The sequence below is a fragment of the Pocillopora damicornis genome, chromosome 2 (assembly GCF_964200805.1).
Source record: "Pocillopora damicornis chromosome 2, jaPocDami1.2, whole genome shotgun sequence".
NCBI classification, from domain to species: domain Eukaryota; kingdom Metazoa; phylum Cnidaria; class Anthozoa; order Scleractinia; family Pocilloporidae; genus Pocillopora; species Pocillopora damicornis.
In genome coordinates, this window is record NC_142671.1 from 20,819,570 (window position 1) to 20,839,136 (window position 19,567).

Consider the following 19,567-nt stretch of genomic DNA (forward strand, 5'->3'; position numbering starts at 1 on the left):
AACGAATTCCTTCTTCCTCCTTCTTCCTCTGAAAAAGTCATCGTAACAGAAACTTTCAGTCGATAAAAAGTCATTTTCAGTTTTGAATTTTTCAAATTTGGACGAAGGCAGTAGGAATTTGAACTTCTCATCGAATAACCCTATGTTTTGATTGAGGAAGTTATATATGTATAAAAAAAGAAAATGAAATTCAAAGCGTCTGAACTTAATCCTCCTTCCTAAGACTCATCAAGAGAAGTACACAAAGCTGGCGTCGATAGTTACATCAAATTCAACAAACCCACTCACTAAAAGGGGTTAACTTACATATACAACCCACGCATCTTTATTTTTAAGCAAAGCTGACCGTGGTCAAACGCCGACTTCAAGTGCGTGTGGGCGGTAAAAAAATGAGCCCTCGTTTTTTATTTCGATACCAACGGACTTAGCTGGTGTTTCTGTTCTCAAAGAATTTTCTAATTTTAGAAAAAAGGCAAAGATGCGCACAGATAATGTGTTTCACCGTCCCGCTGTCCACTCCAATTTTTATTTTTTCTAAGCCGCTCTGACTAAAATGTCGTTGGGTGTTTCAGTAAGAATTTATCAAATCAGTTCTCATAAGTTGTGTAGCTCTTAGTAATAGAAGCAAGTTTTCTGTCCATAGTGCGCAGACAATAGTGTCCATGGCAAACCATGCTTCAACCACAGAATGACAAGACAAAAGGTCCTAATTCCACAGGAGTAACGCCCCAACCCTTAGTCTTTTGTTGTTTTTTTTTTAAGAGACTGGGCCAGTTCGATAAAGACACGAGCCAACGATAGAATTTGCCATCTGTTTCAACAAAGAAATTAAACTGGTTCTTCAACAAGAAAGAAAAGCGTGGGCAATTTTTAATCAAAATCTCGGTTATTGCACAGTATTGGCGTGTATTGGCCCTGTAACTAAAGCCAGTCGGAAAAATATCTTATTGAATTAAATGACCTCAGTAGGTTTCCTGTTTGCAACCATCCTTTTGATTTCTTCCGTCACCAGATCAGAAATGAGCTTGTGAAGGTATCTTAATTTGGCACAAATCCAGAAGAGATATACTGAATAACTATTTTACCCTTTCCTCGGTATACCTGCTATATGTGTCTTGTCAACCGGTATAATTCGAAACGAATGGAATTAAATCAGTCGTATCATTCAAGAGAAAAATTTGCTCTAAAAATAGACTTTCTCTCTCGTACATTTCACTCTGCAGCAGCTGGGTGCGGAACGAATCAAGTTAATTTTCACACTCGTAGAATCGATCGCTCGTATTTCGTTTCGTATGAGTTTATCGGATTTATGGGATTTATATCTCAGTTTAATTGTACTTAAGACTAGTGCCATATTATTAAATATGCGTCAAGGCAGCCTGAAAATGAATGCGGTTCACCTGACGTGAGCATAAGAACCTCATTACATGGAATATTCCTCGAGATTCTCTCTGCTCGCTTCGTGGGAAGTTAAAAACCAATATTGACACGAGCGTGGTTACATTCTGTTGCAAAGGAAATTCGTAACGATCTATTATTATCTGTAAATGGCTTAAATGGATTTGTTTAGTTAATTAACTCGCACCTTGAACTTAAAATACATTCCTAAGCACATGTAAATCCGAGCCATGTGTCTTTTAAAACTTGTAGTCTCTATTCGTCTCGCAGCATTCCATCATCGTGAAAAGAGACTGAGTGTGATATATCCTAAGAAGCTTCTGGTAATCCTCTATTTCGCAATTCGTTCGTCTTTATTCCAAATGCGCTTGTATTTAAAATGCGGGTTTAACTGTCTCTAGGTGCTTTATTTGCTTACACGATGTCCACTGTCACTCCTTCGACTTGTCGTCTCACAGGCTTATATTAACTCAATGCGGTTATTATTTGTGGTTGTCTGTCAGTGAATAAATAGAGTGAGCAAATCTGCCTGACAGGTTTCACCCAATTCTGCGCATTCGCCGAGCTCACGTTAGCCTTTGGAAGCGATCAAGTATCTGATTTTTTATTTTCAAAAGGAAAATTCGAAAATAAAACATTTCCATACCAGAATTTAAAAAATCCCTCTTTCTTTAACAGAAAACCAAGCTTTTAATTTCTAGAGTTCTAAAGATAAAGCGCAAATATTTGAAACTTTCTGCACTCTCCTTTGAGTAATGATACACTGACAGCCATCATTACGATTTTGCTAGTTCTGAACAGGTTGATTTAAACTTAACTCGCCGACCGACCGTGTGCATTGTTCATCTCCTATTGTGGGCCAAAGAGTATAAAATACGCAACCACTGTCTCGTCAACCACAGCGCTTTCTTTTTCACTTTATTTCGGAGATTTGAAGCACTAATCGCTGAGATTTAAGCGAGATTCGAGTAAAAAATCTCAACTTAGAGGTCCCTATTGTCTCGGCGAGAATTTCAACTTAGCTTTGTTCTCATCGCTCGGGGGTCGTATCGCACCTGTTCTACAGCGCACGTGCCTTCACCAAACGAACAAGTGGCAAAGGCAAGAGCGACTGGTGGCGTTGCTAAGTGCACAACGCTAGCAGTGGCCAAAATCAAACAAAGGCATGTTCTCCAAAGTAATTAGCTCATGCGAACAGAGTGTCTATCTTGTTTGAAATGTTTTGATAAATCGTTCGCACCAACTTCGACCCTGCTTACGAAAATCAAACATATTAACAAGTCGATAAGAGGCTTCATTGGAACGCCGGAACTACTTCTGTTTTCAACTAAGTGTAAGGACGAATGAAATATTTCAAAGCTTTTTTTTTTCCGAAGTCGGGGACAAAAGGAAGTTTACCTATTGTATGAATAATTGACATGGCATGGTTCACTGACAAATAACATACCTCCAAATATTTTCAAATTAAAATTTTATAACGCGCACCACAAAAGAACAGCGCTTTAGTTGTTAGTACGCTTTTCGAAAAGTCTTTTCAAAAGTGTTAACGACATCCTAATCACGATAACTCGTTACTACCCGAGAAAAGGAATGTGTTGCTTACACCAAGACGAATGTGTAGAATCCCTTAGTATTCGCCGTGCTTTTTGCCAGTCAGTCTGTCGGCCAGAATTCTAATCGGTAGAATTGTTCACGCTCAGTTGTGCTCATGCGAAAGTTATTTGACGTTCTGCGCTCTGATTGGTCGATCGCCCGCGCCACTAGCAGCGAACAAGCCTTCCAAGATTTAAACAAACTATTCTATCATGCATGCGCAATGCGATATTCTAGCTTAGATTGGCCGACAGAGACCTATTGTCAGCGTGGATTAGTCGTTTGGTCATTTTTCTACTCGCGCAACCTGTAAAGCATTGAATTCTTGATGGGACCCAGGCAGGTCTTTAATAAATTAATACACTGCCAGTAGCATTGGAAAGACTTTGTTGTTTTAAATAACAGACTGTTATTCTTTTGTCGTGATATGATCAAGGGGCATTCAGTTTGCATGAACGAAACTTTGCGCCGCATAGCAAGTGGGAAATTGTTTACAACCGCTGTAGATCCTCTCGCACCTGTCTCGGCGCCTATAATAAGTCAACCAGCGCAAAGTTTCTTCAGTCTATTTAAACTAAAGATAGTGCGCGCTCGATCTTGAATCATACGTCAAAGAGAAGCCTTCAGTTCGGACTAACATCCATCCGCAGAGTTTACACCATCAAGCACACCAACCTTATCGATCAAGAATGCCTCGCTCATTTTTAATCAAAAAGAAAGAATTCAAGAAGAGCAATATAACTTACTTTGGTAAGTTGAGTTTAATTCATTTTCAAGAATTCAAGTTGTGAGCATTTATGAATTTCTCTATTTTCTTTCTTAAGGCAATGTCATAAGATAAGAAATTGGACTTAAAATTACAAGCAAGGAAAAATATTTTTACTCTTTGAATTAGTCAGGGTGTAAAGATTTTATAAATCATTTTTTGATTGTGCATTTCACTGCGTGGCGACCGATAGTAAAATATTTCAGGACTGACCTCTCGAGAATAATACCGTATCTCAGCACTGCTCTTTTCTTGCGTAAAAGGAGACACAGCCGGATTATTAAAACGTCTATTGAAGTTCTTATTTTTTGAACGGCCATGTTAACGATTTTCTGATGAGATTTTCTCTTTGTTGAGTATTTTGAACATAAGCCGACCTTACTACCCGCAAAATACCTGAAGGGTCTTTTAAAAAGCATCAAAGCGAAATCATTAGCGGCTAAAAATCCCAAAATGTTTTATAATGATGCCCGTCGTACTCTTCTTGAAGTCGGAAAGCTTTCTTTTAGTCTTTTGGACAAAATCTGAGAAAAAAAGGATGGTGTGATGAAAAAAGAGTCCAAAAGTTTTGTTCTCTATACGATTACAGAACAGCTTCTTGCTTGTGTTGAATTATTTATTCTTTGAGTACAAACAGCGGAGAGATTTTCTTCGTTCTGTCGTTAGCAGGCTCATAAAAACCCAAAAATCTTTTCATAGATTCCTTTATATTGAAGCTCAAATCTCTTGTAGAAATTTTATTTTAAGGCTTTACTATAACTCTTGAATACGCAACAGCTTGGAGTAAGTCATGCGAGCTTTGTTCTCGACTGACAAGAAATATTTCCCATCTCGTTTGGATATACATTTTTTGCCCAGAGTTTTGTTAGTAAAATTCCGTGCTTGGGTCTTTTTTGTGGTTTGTTTTAAGAGCCTTCAGATTAGCAGAACTGTTAAAATGCGCCAAAGTAGAGCTTCGCGGTATCCGATGACTTTTTCAAATTGGTATTTTAAACCATTAAACATTCATAGTCAAAACCCAAACAGAACTGTTTTCTGTAGTGAAATGTTCACATGGGCTAACAAACGCAATGGGCTACTATCCTCTTTCAAATTTTATAACACAGACATACGATATAAAGAAGTCAGTTACGATTTTTCGTTTTTCAGTCTAGGGGTAATGTTGCTAATGTGGGATTCAGAAGTTCAATTTAAGATCCCTGTAAAAACTGAATAATTATGAACAAATCTAATTACCTCAATTTCAATTTTCTAAAGAAAGGCGTTGAAGGGCCAATTATTAAGGAAAACTTTTCCGTACAAATTAAATTGAATGTTCGGCTTAGCCGGAAAATCTTGGCTTCTTTAACAACTTTATTAGACCATAGGCTTGTTAAGCTGATTTGATAAACTTTGCGTATGATAAACGATAAATTCTGTAATCTCATTCACGCCACGCGTGTTAATAATGCGGTTTCCTTCGAGGGAGGTGCAACCCGAACCTAAGCTAAGTGTAAAAGTGTATTACTGAAGTAAACGAAGTGTCATTGAAGCAACTTTTCATTGTTACATTTTATTATGTCCGCAGATAACACGCACGACACCCCACCGACTGTAACATCCTCACAAGCGGAACTGTATCGTCTCGGGGTTCCCTATGTCCAACCGCTGGTTTTGTCAAACAATGAACCGCATATCATCAATACGAGCAGGGAAATGAATGGTCAGAATGGTTTCCCCAAAGACACGGAAAAGATGGTGAGCGCGTGGGGCCGGGAAAAAGTTCCCGAAGACGATCGCTTGGAAGACTTCACGTCAATTAAAGAGGAGAAGGACACCGACACGACAGGAGCCGAGAAACCCTACACATGTCAGCACTGCAGCAAAGTGTTCACTCGCTCATGGAATTTCCAACGCCATGTGCTGATCCACACTGGCCAGAAGCCTTACAAATGTCAGAAGTGCCCTAAGGCCTTTGCGCTTGCAGCGCACCTGAAGATTCACAACCGCATTCACACTGGCGAAAAGCCGTACACGTGTAATATCTGCTGCCGCGGCTTCGCCCAGCTAACCAATTTACAAAGACACATCCTCACGCACACGGGTGAAAAACCCCACAAGTGCCAGTACTGTCCCAAAGCATTCGTGAGCTCCAGCGATCTGCGAAGGCATGTTCGAATCCACACGGGCGAGCGACCTTACAAGTGCAAGCAATGTTCCAAAGCCTTCACAACATCCGGGAACCTCCAGTCACACATTCTCACGCACACGGGGGAGAAACCGTACAAGTGTAACATTTGCAACTGGAAATTCATCAGTTCGAGTAATCTCCGTACACATATACGTATTCACCATGCTTATTATCTAGAGAAGACCAACGCCAGTCACCACCGCCCAGAGCAACAGAACACCCGGCCGACTCCTGACACGGTGACCGACCAAATGAGAGAAAACATGCCTTTCAAGAATCTCATCGATTCTCAAAGAGAACAAGTCTTTTACTGATCCTAAAAGGACTATTGTTGGTGGACTCACCGTAGCAGGATGGAGAATTCAGTAGAACATGCATCAGTTCTCTCATCAGTACCAAATAAAAACTCTCAAAATACTTCACGCGATTTACAAGAGTGCGGATTGTCTCTTGAATAATACTGTGCTAACAATTAGCCGTTTCATAGCAAAAAGAACGGTATAAAATTTATAAAAGATAATACTTCTAAAAGGAGAACTAATATAAAAAATAACAGTGTATTTAGGTAAAACGATATGTTAAAAAAGTAACTTTTGATATTCAAAAAAAACGTACTAGAGATTATTAAGAAGAGTGAAAGAAAGGAAGATCCAAGCGCCGTTTTATTTTGCGAAAATAGAGTATATTGTTATTTTAAGAGCATTTATGAAAAGAAATGATTAGAATCCGGAGATTTCTACCGAATAATAGTCTGCAAATGTCACATGTAATGAATGTTTAAGTAACAGGTGGCCGCATATTTTAGCTAAAAACCACCGAAACCATTGTTTTAGAACATTCTGTATAGATATGAAAGACAGCGTGCTGCATGCATGTAAAATCAATAAAGTCTGTTATATCATTTATGTTTCAGTCAGATTATTTTGGAGAGAAAATATACAGGAGAAATCTGTTGCTTCCCGTTATTCAGCGGGAAGCAACAGATAAGTCAAAATAAGCTGATATGGTTCTTTACTCTTCAACTTATTTTACTCACAATAAATGGGGCCATCACTGTTATTGAAATAATCTTGAACAAAATTTCATGCGAAATGCAAAATTTTCAGTATCGCTTAAACCGGTCGCCTTCATTTGGCTGAACGTCAACAACGTTTATACACATCGCATGCTATTAACTCCAAAAAAAAAACAGTTTATATCACAAAACTGGAGAAGAAAAAATTGTGGTCGGCTAAAAAAGAAAACTCTTATATGTATAATTCTCTGAGAATAAATCATTTTGCTTTTCCACAAATGCACAGGAGATTTGCTGATTACAATATCCAATCTTAAGGATCACCCTTTGCAATTATGAAGAACTTGCGTATATTTGCAGACAATTGAATGCTTGTGGGTAAATTTAAAGCGCTAGTGCGTTAACAGCTTACAAAATATTCAATAATTAGTTTGTTGATTCGATTTAGCGCTCAAAAGTTCTTCCACGAGGCTTCTCCATGTGCAACGACACCTTGAGTTCCAAAAGTTTGCCCAATACAGGTGCTTCCATAGCGGTTAGTGACATCAACCCATGCCACGACGGAAGATTTCGATCTTATCTCGAGAACAAAAAGGCAAACAGTGAACCGTTTCTTGGCAACTTTTCCTCCAAGTGTACGAATTGTCATCTTTAAAAATGGAATCACTTAAAATCTTAACAGAACGTTTATCACGAAGAGAAGAAAATTGTGCACAAAGCGTTTATCGGACTAAAAGATTCCCCAACCTGCGAGCTCAACCACAAAAACTAGGGAGGGAAATCGAGCAGTAGAAATTCTTTCGAGACTTTTCGTGACATCTCAAAATCACCTAACTTGCATAAATGCATACAGCACCCCGACGAAGGCTGAATTGCAGAGCTTCTGCATGGGAAAGTTTAATTTTTTTCGATTCCTTTCTTGGCAAATCTTCAGCAAAAATTTACAGTTGTTATCGATATTTGCTTTTAATAAAGCAACTTGAATTCGAAAGGCTTGACGAACATTGGAAATACAGCAAAAAAACATCATGAGCATGAAAGGTAAACTCGCAATTTCAATTTTTAATCTCGTTTTGGCAACTCAACAAAAATATACAGTTGGTATTTATACTTGTTTGCTGCACAATTCAGTAACGTCAAAGATTGGAAATAAACCAAATATTGGTGCGCTCAGCTGGCGAAGTACAGATGCAATGTTTCCGACTAATTAAAAGCTTATACTACTTTATAATGCAGTTGGAATTCCGAGAATAAACTTAATTGGGAAGATGTATGTTAAAGCCGGTTGCTTTCCCCTGTTACACGTTATTCACTCATCATTTAGTGTATGTTAATGGTGTCAAACATAAGTTATTACATTTGGCTAGTGTTTGGTTAGTATACTTTCTGCTCAGTGAAAGAAATCACCTTTATTTGTATAGATATGTAACTAAAAGTAAAGGATATAAAATTTGCGAGAAGGCCTCAACCCTCCCTCCAGTCACCGAACCAAAGAAAATGAAGCGCTTGAAAAATCATCAAATGTTGATTTTATAAACATTGCCTCTGTCGATCTCTGTCATGTAACTTGCGCAATGACGGTATCCTGTCGCCCCTGTCGCCAAGACGTGCATAGTCTCAAGGTCGCATTGTAAGCCAAAAAAAAGGATATTTCAATTCGCATTTTCAATGTTAAAAAATTAAATTTGAACTAAAGTAACAAAAAAAAAGCGTAAAACAATACCGAGTTTGGAAAAAAGCCGGTGGAATGTGGTGAATGCGGTCTGAAACATAACCAAGGTTTCCGAGGATATAAAAGATTCCTGGATTGCAAGTGAGGAGCTTAAATAGTTATGTCAAAATATTTCAAGATGGATATGGCAACATTGACGCGAGTTTTCACTCGGCTAGCTTATGGTGCAACGATCGATGATTTGCAAACCACAGTTCTCGATAACCTTCCCGAATGCCAACGGAAATTTTGTCACAATTAATGATTTTACACGAATCCGTGAAAATACAAGTAAAATATCAACAAAGTGCAAACTCAGCAAATTCTAGTGTACAGGAAAGAAAACGAGGAATTTTGCATATCCACGCCCTTTTTGCAAATATTGTTTCGCCATCGTGGTTATAAATAGTAGTAAGGTTCTGTACAGTTTTCAAAGGAAACTTAACTTGTTATGTCAGCAAAAATTGTCCTGTGAAGAGGAGATAATTGCAGCTTTACGCATTTGCCATTTCCTCCTAGAGGACTCAAACTGAAAATAAATTGGTCTTCATAAATGAAACTGAAAAAATCCAAGTTACCACAAACGACACACATGCGATCGAGCTGCCAGCAAAATTAAACCACCAATAATTGAGTACAGTTTATTAATTATATGGCAGTGATTCTACATATTCAGAGGTAACAGCATGGTCGCTATTTGTTCGATTAAGATCGACAAATTCTTACTCAACACAGTCAGTTATTTCTGAACTTGAAATTGATAATTCTGAAACCTTCTCTAGTTTGAAAAAATCTGTGAAACCTTTTGCAAATTTGATTGACTATCAAACATTTTGACCGCCGGCAAAAATAACTCCTTCACTTATTATCATCAAGGCAACAGGTGAAGGGACTCTAAACAACTTACACCCTAGCATTGGTATCCATATTCTTCACAGTGCTCCCTTTACGTTTCTCATGCTTATGACTAGGAGAATTTGTTTAACAATCAGTAGTTTCTCAAATTGGTGCGGATAATTTCCTTTCTTCTCATGACTTTAACATTCTATTAAAGGGAAATACAGTAAGGGGAAATTAGAGGCCAGTCATTCCGAGAGGTGAAAGGGTTACCTGATTGATGAGACGATGGACGATGTAACGGAGGTTAGACTTCTCCTGACAGCTCCATCTCTCTCATTCTATTTACAAACATGACGCTATCACCATTGCTGATCCTAGCAGTATACAGGACGCGTGTCAAACGAATTTCTCTCACCGTAGAGTCTTCATGGCTCAGTGGTAAAGCATCGGAGCGCAGAATTCGAAGGTCTGAAGTTCGATCCCTCATGGGGACTCAGAATTTTCTATTTGTCCAACGCACGTGACAAGACGAAAAACATTTTTCTCTATTTCTTTATCGAGCTCAAAACTTATACCATCTCTCTCATTCTGTTTACAAACTCCATGAGAGTTTGGTTCAAAAACCTCTCTGAATCCGATCATTTATGTTTAAACTTGCGAGAGAAATTTGCCTTTTCACTGAAAATATAATACGAATTTACTGTACTAATATTAACAACGAAAGTTAAAGCGCCGGTCGCGTTCTTTTCTCAATTCAAGAGCTTAGGAGTAGCGTTTACGGCAAAAGGAAAAGGCAAACATTAACCTTCTTGACCTCTTATTTCAACTTTCTTTACACTTTAATTAAAATATTTGCATAGATTGCGACACACAGGGTTTCTCTTTTGCAATTTTTCTACAGCATTCATTTAAGGATTATACTGTAATTGAGAAAAATTTGATCCACTTTCGCCCGTCTGCCGTCGCCAATGATGAATCCGATAAACTTTATAAAATACTTGCTGACATAATTGTAAGTCGAACTGAGCATTTCCGGCACGCGTTTCGGGATTTGAGATGAAAATAATTTCCATCCGTAAATTTGAAAAGAGTTCCCAGAACGACGCGTCACTCCGTTTTCTTTAACGGTCTGAAATTTTCAACAGGATCAATTTGTGATTTTCACCCAAAGTTTAACCTTCTATCTCAACTTCATTTGACCTTTAAACTAAAGATATTTGAATGATGTGTACGTGAGAAGACAGGTTGATATTAATTATTTGGTGGCCCTTGAGAAGATAAAAGAGTTTGATTAAAATGAATTGCTATGGGTTTGTTCTAATAAAATACGTTACCTGCCGGTACAGAGCCAACAGTGTGTTCAATAAACTCAGCTGCTAAAAGCTGAGGTAAATTAAATTTTGTTCCCTTCAGTTTTTAAAGTAACGAAAGTCCTTGCGATAACCAAAGGAAACTTGGGAAAAGGGGAAGAATCGATTAAGTGTGGGTGACGATTTTCCGATATTGCTAATATTGCTAAAAATAGAGGTAATGCCCCAACCTTTATGTCTAAACCATTATGGAAATAGATAATCATTGACTCTAAAATTAACTTCAACATATTAATATAAGTAACAAGATAAAGAAAATTTGCATCGATCAACCTCAAAGTCAATGAAACTAAAACAGTGGCGCTTACAACTGTCATAACTATTCAACCCACACACGCGGGAGACACCATTTGTGAGGATAAGTAAATCGTAAGGTCCTTGAGAAATTTTTAGAGGCGTTTTATCATGAGAATTTTGAATGGTTTTGTTTAAGAATAATGCGACACCTGTTAGAGCAGGAGTTAATAACTGAACGTTAAATAAATTCAGCTGTTAGTACAAGCAGTCGTGGGAATAAGATAAGGAACGCCGTTGATCTCGGTTTGAAACTGATACACAGATGACAGTTTTGGATGCGGTCTTTTAGTTCGAAAAATCCCATGAGAAATATGACTTGGATTAGTGGCATTGTTTGAATTTTCACTAAAGGGTCTCAATGGGGTGATGGCTTTTTCAGCCAACGGTTAAAATTCTGACCATTTTACGCCTAACAGTTAATTTCCTTCTGTGACGGTTTACAGAAATGTTGAAAATTAATTACAATCATTTTGAAAAGTTAATGTTTAATTTTCAGTTTTGTAAAACACATCTACGCGCTCGCTTTTTGCATTAGAGTCAAGAAACAGGCAGGGTTTTTCCAGATTGAGGTGCTGTTAGGTGGATATAGAGTAATTTTCTGTTTTCCCGCATTAGCTGCAAGACAAGATACATAACAGTCTAAGATTTTAACATTTTCAAATGACTCAAACGTAGATAGGAAAAAATTTTACGTTAAACTTTTTCTTCGACTAAAACTGTTATAATTTGTCAGTTTTTACGCCTAACATGGAGCAGTTTTGCGGCTCTCACATGGATAAACTGTTCTGTGATGTGAAGAGAGCCGTAAGACGCAAGCATAAAGATACCGAATTGTTGGTAATAATGTTTCCATTCATTAGGCCACGATTTGATTTGAACAATGATCAATATATCACTTTCACATTTAGGTTGGTATAATCTCTCGATAAAACTCATTTTCATTGTTCTAAAACACATTTGCGCTCTCCCTTTAACCATAAGAGCTAAGAAAAAAGGGTTATTCCAGATCAAACTGCTGTTGGGTGGATATAGAGTGTTTCCTGTTTCTCGCATTGCCCACAAGAAAAATTCCAAAATGACACATCAGATAGGCAACATTTTAACGGTTAAATCTCCTTACGACCGATGGTTAAAATTTGCCAGTTTTTATCCTTAACTCCTAAATTTTTTGCCGTTTTACATGAAACCGAGGCGAGGGACAACAGAGCCAGGTATCATTGTACAACTCCTCACCGCTAAACCGATGTTAAACACTGAAAATCAAGTAGCGTGGGTAAATAAAGAAATTCCATGGGAAATATCACTAAAGAAAGTTCACTGCTATTGTCTTAAATGCGGGTAACACTGGTTCAATCAGTATGAGGCACCTTATCACTTTCATTTTAATGTTTTATAATCAAAATATCTCTGCAGCAGGTCACTGCTTAATTGCGCAACAGTTACAGGAAAGGGGAGGGGGGGTAAGTTTCTATAGAAAGTGTGGTAAGGGGGGAGGGTATAACCAGATAATTTGGTTTTTATGAACTGAGCTGATAATGTAAATTGGCCACCGTAAAGAGTTTCTGAAGCTGACTGACGTTTCGAGCGTTAGCCCCTGGATCTCAGCCTGATGAAGGGCTAACGCTTGCAACGTCAGCTTTAAAAACTCTTTATCGACGGTAGCCAAATTACTTTATCAAATCAGTTGATTTAACCAAATGATCTATTTACAGGAAAGCCAAGTCCTTTAAAGTTGATCAAAGCTCCAGAAAAGCACGGGCAATCTTTCGCAATTCAATCCAGTCAAGCCATCAGGACAGTCTTAAACCTTACACTCAGTAAATAAACGGTATTTCTGAATCTACTATAATCCAGGCAGGGTCTTGAAGACATACGTCTAAAGCAGAACAGGCACTCAAATTTTTGTTACGCAATAAATTTCCATTCACCAACTTTACAGGTTAACTATCAAACAGAGCAGATTATGTTAAAAGAATCTACATAAACTTTCGCAATTCATTGTTCTGTAACTCTTGATTCGACTCTGATGATGTCACCCAGCTGCTTCTTTAGACTTCTTCTTACATTGAAGAGAGCAAGTTACAACACAATAACCAGATATAGAACTTTTTGTCAGCTTGGTGTGCACTCCACATCTCCGTCGCGACTTGATTTCATTTTGACCAGTTCCTGTCTGATAAGCTTTTCTTGTTCAAGAATCAAAGGGGGCTTTTTGTACTGTGAACACAAAAATTACACTGAGGTTCATATTCCACAGATATCACACTCTTTAATAAAGCATTCAAACCGCTTTACAGAGATGGCTCAATAACACTTTGGCTTTCAGATTCACTGTCTTATTTCAAAACGTTTATTCCGTAGATGAAGCGTTACTCAAAATGACAACATAAGTTAGGTTGCTTATTATCAACTCTGTTCAATTTGAGGTTCAACTAAAACTACTGGTATGCCATTGACAGAACATTAACTTGGCAGAAATGGGGGAAGTTTCTTGATTTTTCGTAATCCCCTTATTGATACTTTTCTTTTTCTCATCACTTGTCTGCTTGATATTGTATTGATATTGTAAGGATAAATTCTGTCTTGGTCACTCATGGGAGTTAAAGGGTTAAAAAACTGTGGTGCTCTTTCGCTGAGTGAATTAGACGATAATTTAATTTTATCAACTGAGTTGATAATGTAAATTCGCTTCTGTAGAGAGTATGTTGGCCACTGTTAGTGAGAAACTCTCTACTGGTGACTGACACAGACACCCTGTACTGGGTTAACAGTGAGGAGAATCCCATAGGCATCCCCTCAAGATAGGAATCACCTTGAAAACATGTCACTGATAACTATTATTTCCCAAAAACATCTCAACAAGAGCTAAAACTTTGAAAAATTTGTGGTTTACTTAAGATGAACTGATCAATGAAAGGAAATGTTCAACTCACTGTGATTATGAGTGTGTTATTGGCATGGGCTATAGATATTGCACTCTGTTCCAAGTCCACTTTTGCTCTCTCCATGTCAGGAATTTGAAACCTTTTATAGTATCTGAAAAAGTAAAAAAACTAACCTAAGCACCAAAATTAATTCAGCCAAAGCTTAACCCAGTTTCCATAACCTTCTAAGACCTGGCTTGCAAGCTCAGCTTGTGCTGATGAGTGTTTCTGTTTCAAATGAAAATTGAAATGTCATACAAACTGTACTTTTTGTTGCTTGTCCTTATTATCATGGAGTGTTTGTCATCATCAACTGTCACACTGTATACTTCCAATGGATACGGAAGATTTCTTATTCTCCACTGAAAAGCTTTACTGTTGTCTTTTCTTGTAAACATGGGCTAAGGAGAAAAAATTGATGAAACAGCATGCTGTACTCCTTCAAAAAATTATTATTAATACACCAATAAAATGATAGAAAAAATTTTAAAACTATTTTTTAAAAACTTGATGCTTTTCCAGCTACATTACCATATTTAAACAAGAAGGAATACAAATCAAGGTTGTTTGAAATCAAGTCCGACTACAACAGTTACACTTTTTGAGTAATAGAAAGTGTTAGTAGTGTACTGCTTGAGAAATAAAATAAAGCAAATAACAGGTTTCTCCTTGAATTGTTTGTTTGTTTTTTGACACAAACAGTTCAACCAGACAACACAGACAACACAGGAGCCAAAAAAATTGTCTACCTATCCTAAAATGTGTCCATTTAAATGAAGGACTATTAACCCTTTCAGTCCCACAAGTGACCAAGACAGAATTTCTCCTTACAATATGAATACAATATCAAGCAGGCAGGTGATGAGAATAGAGAAGAATATCAATCATGGGATCATTAGTTGATCCAATACCAAATTCTCTGAACTAACATCATAAGAATTGTATAGCAGATAGTAAGGAGAATTACTAATTAGATCTTGAGAGTGAAAGGGTTAACGGATTGCTGCTTGTGGGAACTGTTTTCAGTAAATGAATTGAACCAGTGAATAAAATTGTTAATACCAAGAGGCTGACACCATACTTACATTTCCTCTACTTTCACTGATATTTTCCATATCCAAATTGACAGGCCTGAGGTCTTCACCTATCTCATAATCCCATTTCCCTTCTCTACCAAGTGTAGATTTCTTTTTCCATTTCCTCACTAGGAGAAAATGGGTTAATGTCAATCTTTACTGAGAAAATTCAGCAAGTATCCTTTATTTCTCCTGTTATCAATAAAGGGCAAAATTACTGAGCACTGATTGGTTGAGAGAGAGGGCATTTTTTTCTTAATCAAGGGCATTTTTAGTAATCAAGAGAGGGCATGATTACCTGTTAATGATTGGCTAATCCGTTGCATTGCTAATCTGTTGCTTCCCAGATAAAAATAGACTGCGCGTGTGATTTTCCTTCGTATAAATTTTGCCCTTTATTGATAAACAAGTAATCCCATGAGACCTCGTACTATTAAGGATTAATTGCTAATCCGTTGCTTCCCAGATAAAAATAGACTGTGCGCGTGATTTTCCTTCATATAAATTTTGCCCTTTATTGATAAACAAGTAATCCCATGAGACCTCGTACTATTAAGGATTAATTGCACTTGAGTTTTCAAAATTTTCCAAATTGCCCTCGTCGCTTCGCGACTCGGACAATTTTGGAAAATTTTGAAAACTCTCGTGCAATTAATCCTTAATAGTACTTGGCCTCATGTGATTACCTATACAAACATTGATTTAGTGAAAGTGTTCTCAAAGAAGTACGACTGTCTTGTAAATTTTGTATCAAGATTGTGTTTTTTAACTGAACTCACCCAAGAGTTCTCCAGAAGATACCTCATATTCCTCTACCATCTCTGTTCCATCAGGAAAAGTATAATGAACTTTTTGTCGACCTAGAGAAAGATGAAAATGAATACTGTAGACAATTAATAACTTTGGGATTAATTCATAAAACAAGCTCTCTTGCCATGGCCTACAGCAATAATGTCACGCCCATACATTGAAGGGTATATTATTTATAACTGAACCATATAACCTTTTAAAATTGATTCCTATCTAAAACCCTTAGACTACACATTTGGACAGTCGGTCGTATGTTCATGATTTGTTATTTACGGAAGAAGTTCAGCTTTTGTCGAAAATAAGGAATGTTTGAATACTTTAATACTGTGCATATCTCAAGAAGTTTACAAATAATTTTCAAGGACACGAAACTGCACAAGTTCTTGCAAATAATCGAACCTTTGACTATTACAAGTGCCTTAGAGACGTTTGTTTACGTATGTCGAACCTGATTGGTTCTGAAATTTCTTCGTTGTCTGTTTTTAGCCTTGAACCAGTCTTCCAAAACAAATAATTCATTAAAATGCTTAGCTCTGGGTAAAACTCGCGACTTACCATCTTGAACAAGGCTAGTTTTCCTTGCACTACGAAGCGTTTCTAACCACACAAACTTCCCTCGGGCTGCTGCCGCCATTTTGAATTTTCCGGTATTTCTTTTGTAAGGTCACTGACCAAAACAAGTGAAGGCTCAAGTAAGGGAAACAATGAAACTACCGGTAGCCAGTGGAACCTGGAATTTTGGTACTTTTTCAGGAAATGATCTAGACAAAGGACAGAAATTGGAAAAAAATTGTTTGACAAGATTTCCAGAATCCATTTACCACCCCATGTGTGCAATCCTTTACTGAAGAAAACTAATGAGGGTGCACAAATTCTTGCAGTTTTTGCATTATTTGAGGTCCAATGTTCCCACAATACAACAGAACTATTCTTGAAATAATTTTTTATGCTTCTATATTGTGTCAGAGATGCCATAATTCCCATAACTTTTCAATGGTAAGTTAAAATATAAACCAAAACACAATGCCAGTTGTTGAGTGTACAGTAAATCAAAAACTTAGAAAGGATTCCTTTAACCTTATAACACCTAAGATTGTATTGTTAATTCTCCCCTCTGGCTGCAACACACTTCTTTGTAAGTTAGTTACCAGAATTTGGTGCTTGATCAAGGTGATAACTGCTACCTGATAAGTTTAAGGTTTCTTATCACCTGTTTGCTGAATATTGTATGGATGTTGTAGGGAGAAGTTACATGCTGATCACTTCTGGGAGTTATAGGATTAAAAGATTAAAATCATCCATAACCTCAAGCATTAATGCTTGCCAAATTGTTCTAGAAAAGTGAAACAACAGCATACCACCATGCAAGTCCAGTGAACTTGTGCTCCTGTGTCAATAACAAAAAAACCCAGCTGACCGCATGCTTTACATGTATGTTAAATGTTAATAAGAATTTTGCACTGAAATCCATCAGTCTATGTTGAGCAATTGCTAGTTAGTTACAAACATCCCTACTCCATTTCTGAGAAAGGGAAGAGGAATTACACAGTGATACAGCCAGACTTCTCTTTTAATGGCTAATGAATAGGGGATCATTTTTCTATCAGACCAAGATGACAAATTTCCTCAATGACAGATTTCCTTCATGTTTGTCAATCGCACAAAAGGGTAAGAGAAATGATTCCCAGCACAGAACAAATTAATCATCACCCTTGTCTGATATTCAACAAGCTTGGTATTACTTAGGGATGTTATGTCCTCAATTTTAAAAATAGTTTTTCAATTTTTATTCATTGTTCAGTTAATTATAGATCTTTGATAGCCTTGAGCTGTTTTTCCCTATCTTTCCTTTTCATATGCCATTTATGTGATTTAGATTGCAAATGTTTCTTCCAGTTCTCTTCACCCAAAATGACACGATTTTCACAAATCTCACACACATGTCTTGCATGTCGATCTTCTTGAATGATCACCCTTGGGAGTGGTTCAATTACTGGTCTTTCATCTTTCATTAATCTATCTAGGATTTCTAGAGCATTTTGAAGGACACTATTGTTCCAATCTGCAAGATTTGTCGCATCTAGACCATAGACATCAGGTGCAGAACTAACTGGTCTCCCCAAGAAGCGATTTCGTACCCACATCATTTGCTTTTTGGCATATCTTCGTGTGACTGTCTTCATGTTCTCAAGACCTGTTTTAAGAAGTGATTTGTCCTCAACTGATGCATTGCTTTCATCAAAATCTTTGCCTTGCTGTTTGATGAGAAAATTATGAAATTCCTTAAATCCAATGGACTGAAATATACCCTCAGTGTATTTGGCTTCAGAATTTTTTCCTGCTAACACATAATTATATTCTCTATGAAAATTCAACAGTTCTTTAATCAAGCCTCTATTCAGCATTTCACTGACTCTTTTATCTAACCTCTCATTCAGGATGTCTCTTTGGCATTGCAGCCAAAACACACAGATATCCTTATATCTCTGAGGTCCACCATATGCATTGCCTCCAGGTCTTTGTTGTTGTTCTTGTATGATTGTGCTGTGTGGTTTTCCATGTTGTTCAAAGATCTGTAGACTACGTGCAACTTTCCGAGAATCACTTGGGTGTATCCTGTTTGCCATGGCCGGATCAACCTCCCTAAGCTTATCATAAAGGCTTGTCTTACAACTGTGCTCATCTTCTCCTCTTACTCCGGCATCATTACAAAACTGAAGTTCAGGTCTTTCCTCGGAACGCCTTGATCCTTTGGATGCCTCTCCTGGAGATACTACTGCTTCATTATATTTTGTAGCAGAACCTAAAACGCCTGTGCTTTCAAGAAGCTTTCTTTTTCTTATTTTCTTTGAAGGACCCTGGCCCTCCGGTTCAACAAGTTCTTCACCGCTTGAGGAATTGTCGTTTCTATCTTCATCTATCAGTATATCCCACAACACGGATTCTATGTAATAGTTTGTGCCACCAACAACTATCGGAATTTTACCCCTACTTTTAATGTCTTCGATCAAAGGTAAAGCCATATTTCGGAAATCTACCACAGAGAATTCCTTCAGCGTTGACACAAAATCGATCATGTGGTGAGGGCACTGCGACTGTTCCTCCGCAGTTACCTTATTCGTTATGATGTCCAGACCCTTGTAAACTTGCATAGAATCAGCGCTGATGATTTCTCCGCCAAGCCTTTTACCTATTTCGATGGCTAGTTTGGATTTTCCTGTCCCAGTAGAACCCAAAATAACAACAAGAGGCAAGCGACGGACACCAGCCATGCCAGTCGCCATCTTGGATACGACAGAAAGAGCCTGGTACGGAGAGTGGGACAAAATCAGGGGAGTGTTGGGTCAGCCTGTTTACACTAATTATATACAACACAAAGCAAGTAATAAGTAATAAGTATTTTCTTTCGTTTGTATCCAAAATAAATTTCCCTTGCACCAAGAGATGGCCCTGCTGTGGAATTTGTATTTATCCAGAGACATTACAATGAATCGGCAAGTCTTGCCTCTACCGTAGTATTCCGGATGTCGCTCAACGACGCAATAACAGTGACAACTAAAAGATTAGACGCGAAGGCGCGTTGTCAATAGCCACCAC

General features: G+C 37.7%; 3 protein-coding genes across 3 annotated transcripts; 1 reads left to right on the forward strand and 2 right to left on the reverse strand.

Annotated features, from left to right (window-relative positions):
• Positions 1-3,340: 3,340 nt before the first annotated feature.
• LOC113667825 (uncharacterized) lies at positions 3,341-6,828 on the forward strand. Its single transcript, XM_027183683.2, has 2 exons — positions 3,341-3,741; positions 5,325-6,828. Exons 1-2 carry the CDS (start codon positions 3,681-3,683, stop codon positions 6,239-6,241), a joined length of 978 nt encoding a protein of 325 aa, XP_027039484.1. The 5' UTR covers positions 3,341-3,680; the 3' UTR covers positions 6,242-6,828.
• Positions 6,829-12,060: 5,232 nt separating this feature from the next.
• LOC113667830 (protein DPCD) lies at positions 12,061-16,919 on the reverse strand. The gene is made up of 6 exons (XM_027183688.2): positions 16,526-16,919; positions 15,940-16,020; positions 15,170-15,288; positions 14,352-14,485; positions 14,094-14,196; positions 12,061-13,377 (listed from the first exon to the last, which is right to left on the reverse strand). Exons 1-6 carry the CDS (start codon positions 16,602-16,604, stop codon positions 13,273-13,275), a joined length of 621 nt encoding a protein of 206 aa, XP_027039489.1. The 5' UTR covers positions 16,605-16,919; the 3' UTR covers positions 12,061-13,272.
• Positions 16,899-19,273, reverse strand: LOC113667829 (tRNA dimethylallyltransferase). Its single transcript, XM_027183687.2, has one exon. The coding sequence runs from the start codon at positions 19,252-19,254 to the stop codon at positions 17,776-17,778; it is 1,479 nt and encodes a 492-aa protein (XP_027039488.2). The 5' UTR covers positions 19,255-19,273; the 3' UTR covers positions 16,899-17,775.
• Positions 19,274-19,567: the final 294 nt, after the last annotated feature.

What these genes read in the sequence shown, in the direction of transcription:
- LOC113667830 (XM_027183688.2), bottom strand. Translation starts at nt 16,604, where the DNA reads ATGGCGGCAGCAGCCCGAGGGAAGTTTGTGTGGTTAGAAACGCTTCGT. An exon ending in ATCTTCTGGAGAACTCTTGG is followed by an intron (nt 15,289 to 15,939) that starts GTGAGTTCAGTT and finishes ATTTTCTCCTAG; the next exon opens with TGAGGAAATGGAAAAAGAAA. An exon ending in ATAAGGACAAGCAACAAAAA is followed by an intron (nt 14,197 to 14,351) that starts GTACAGTTTGTA and finishes TTACTTTTTCAG; the next exon opens with ATACTATAAAAGGTTTCAAA.
- LOC113667825 (XM_027183683.2), top strand. Translation starts at nt 3,681, where the DNA reads ATGCCTCGCTCATTTTTAATCAAAAAGAAAGAATTCAAGAAGAGCAAT. An exon ending in GAGCAATATAACTTACTTTG is followed by an intron (nt 3,742 to 5,324) that starts GTAAGTTGAGTT and finishes TTATGTCCGCAG; the next exon opens with ATAACACGCACGACACCCCA.
- LOC113667829 (XM_027183687.2), bottom strand. Translation starts at nt 19,254, where the DNA reads ATGGCGACTGGCATGGCTGGTGTCCGTCGCTTGCCTCTTGTTGTTATT.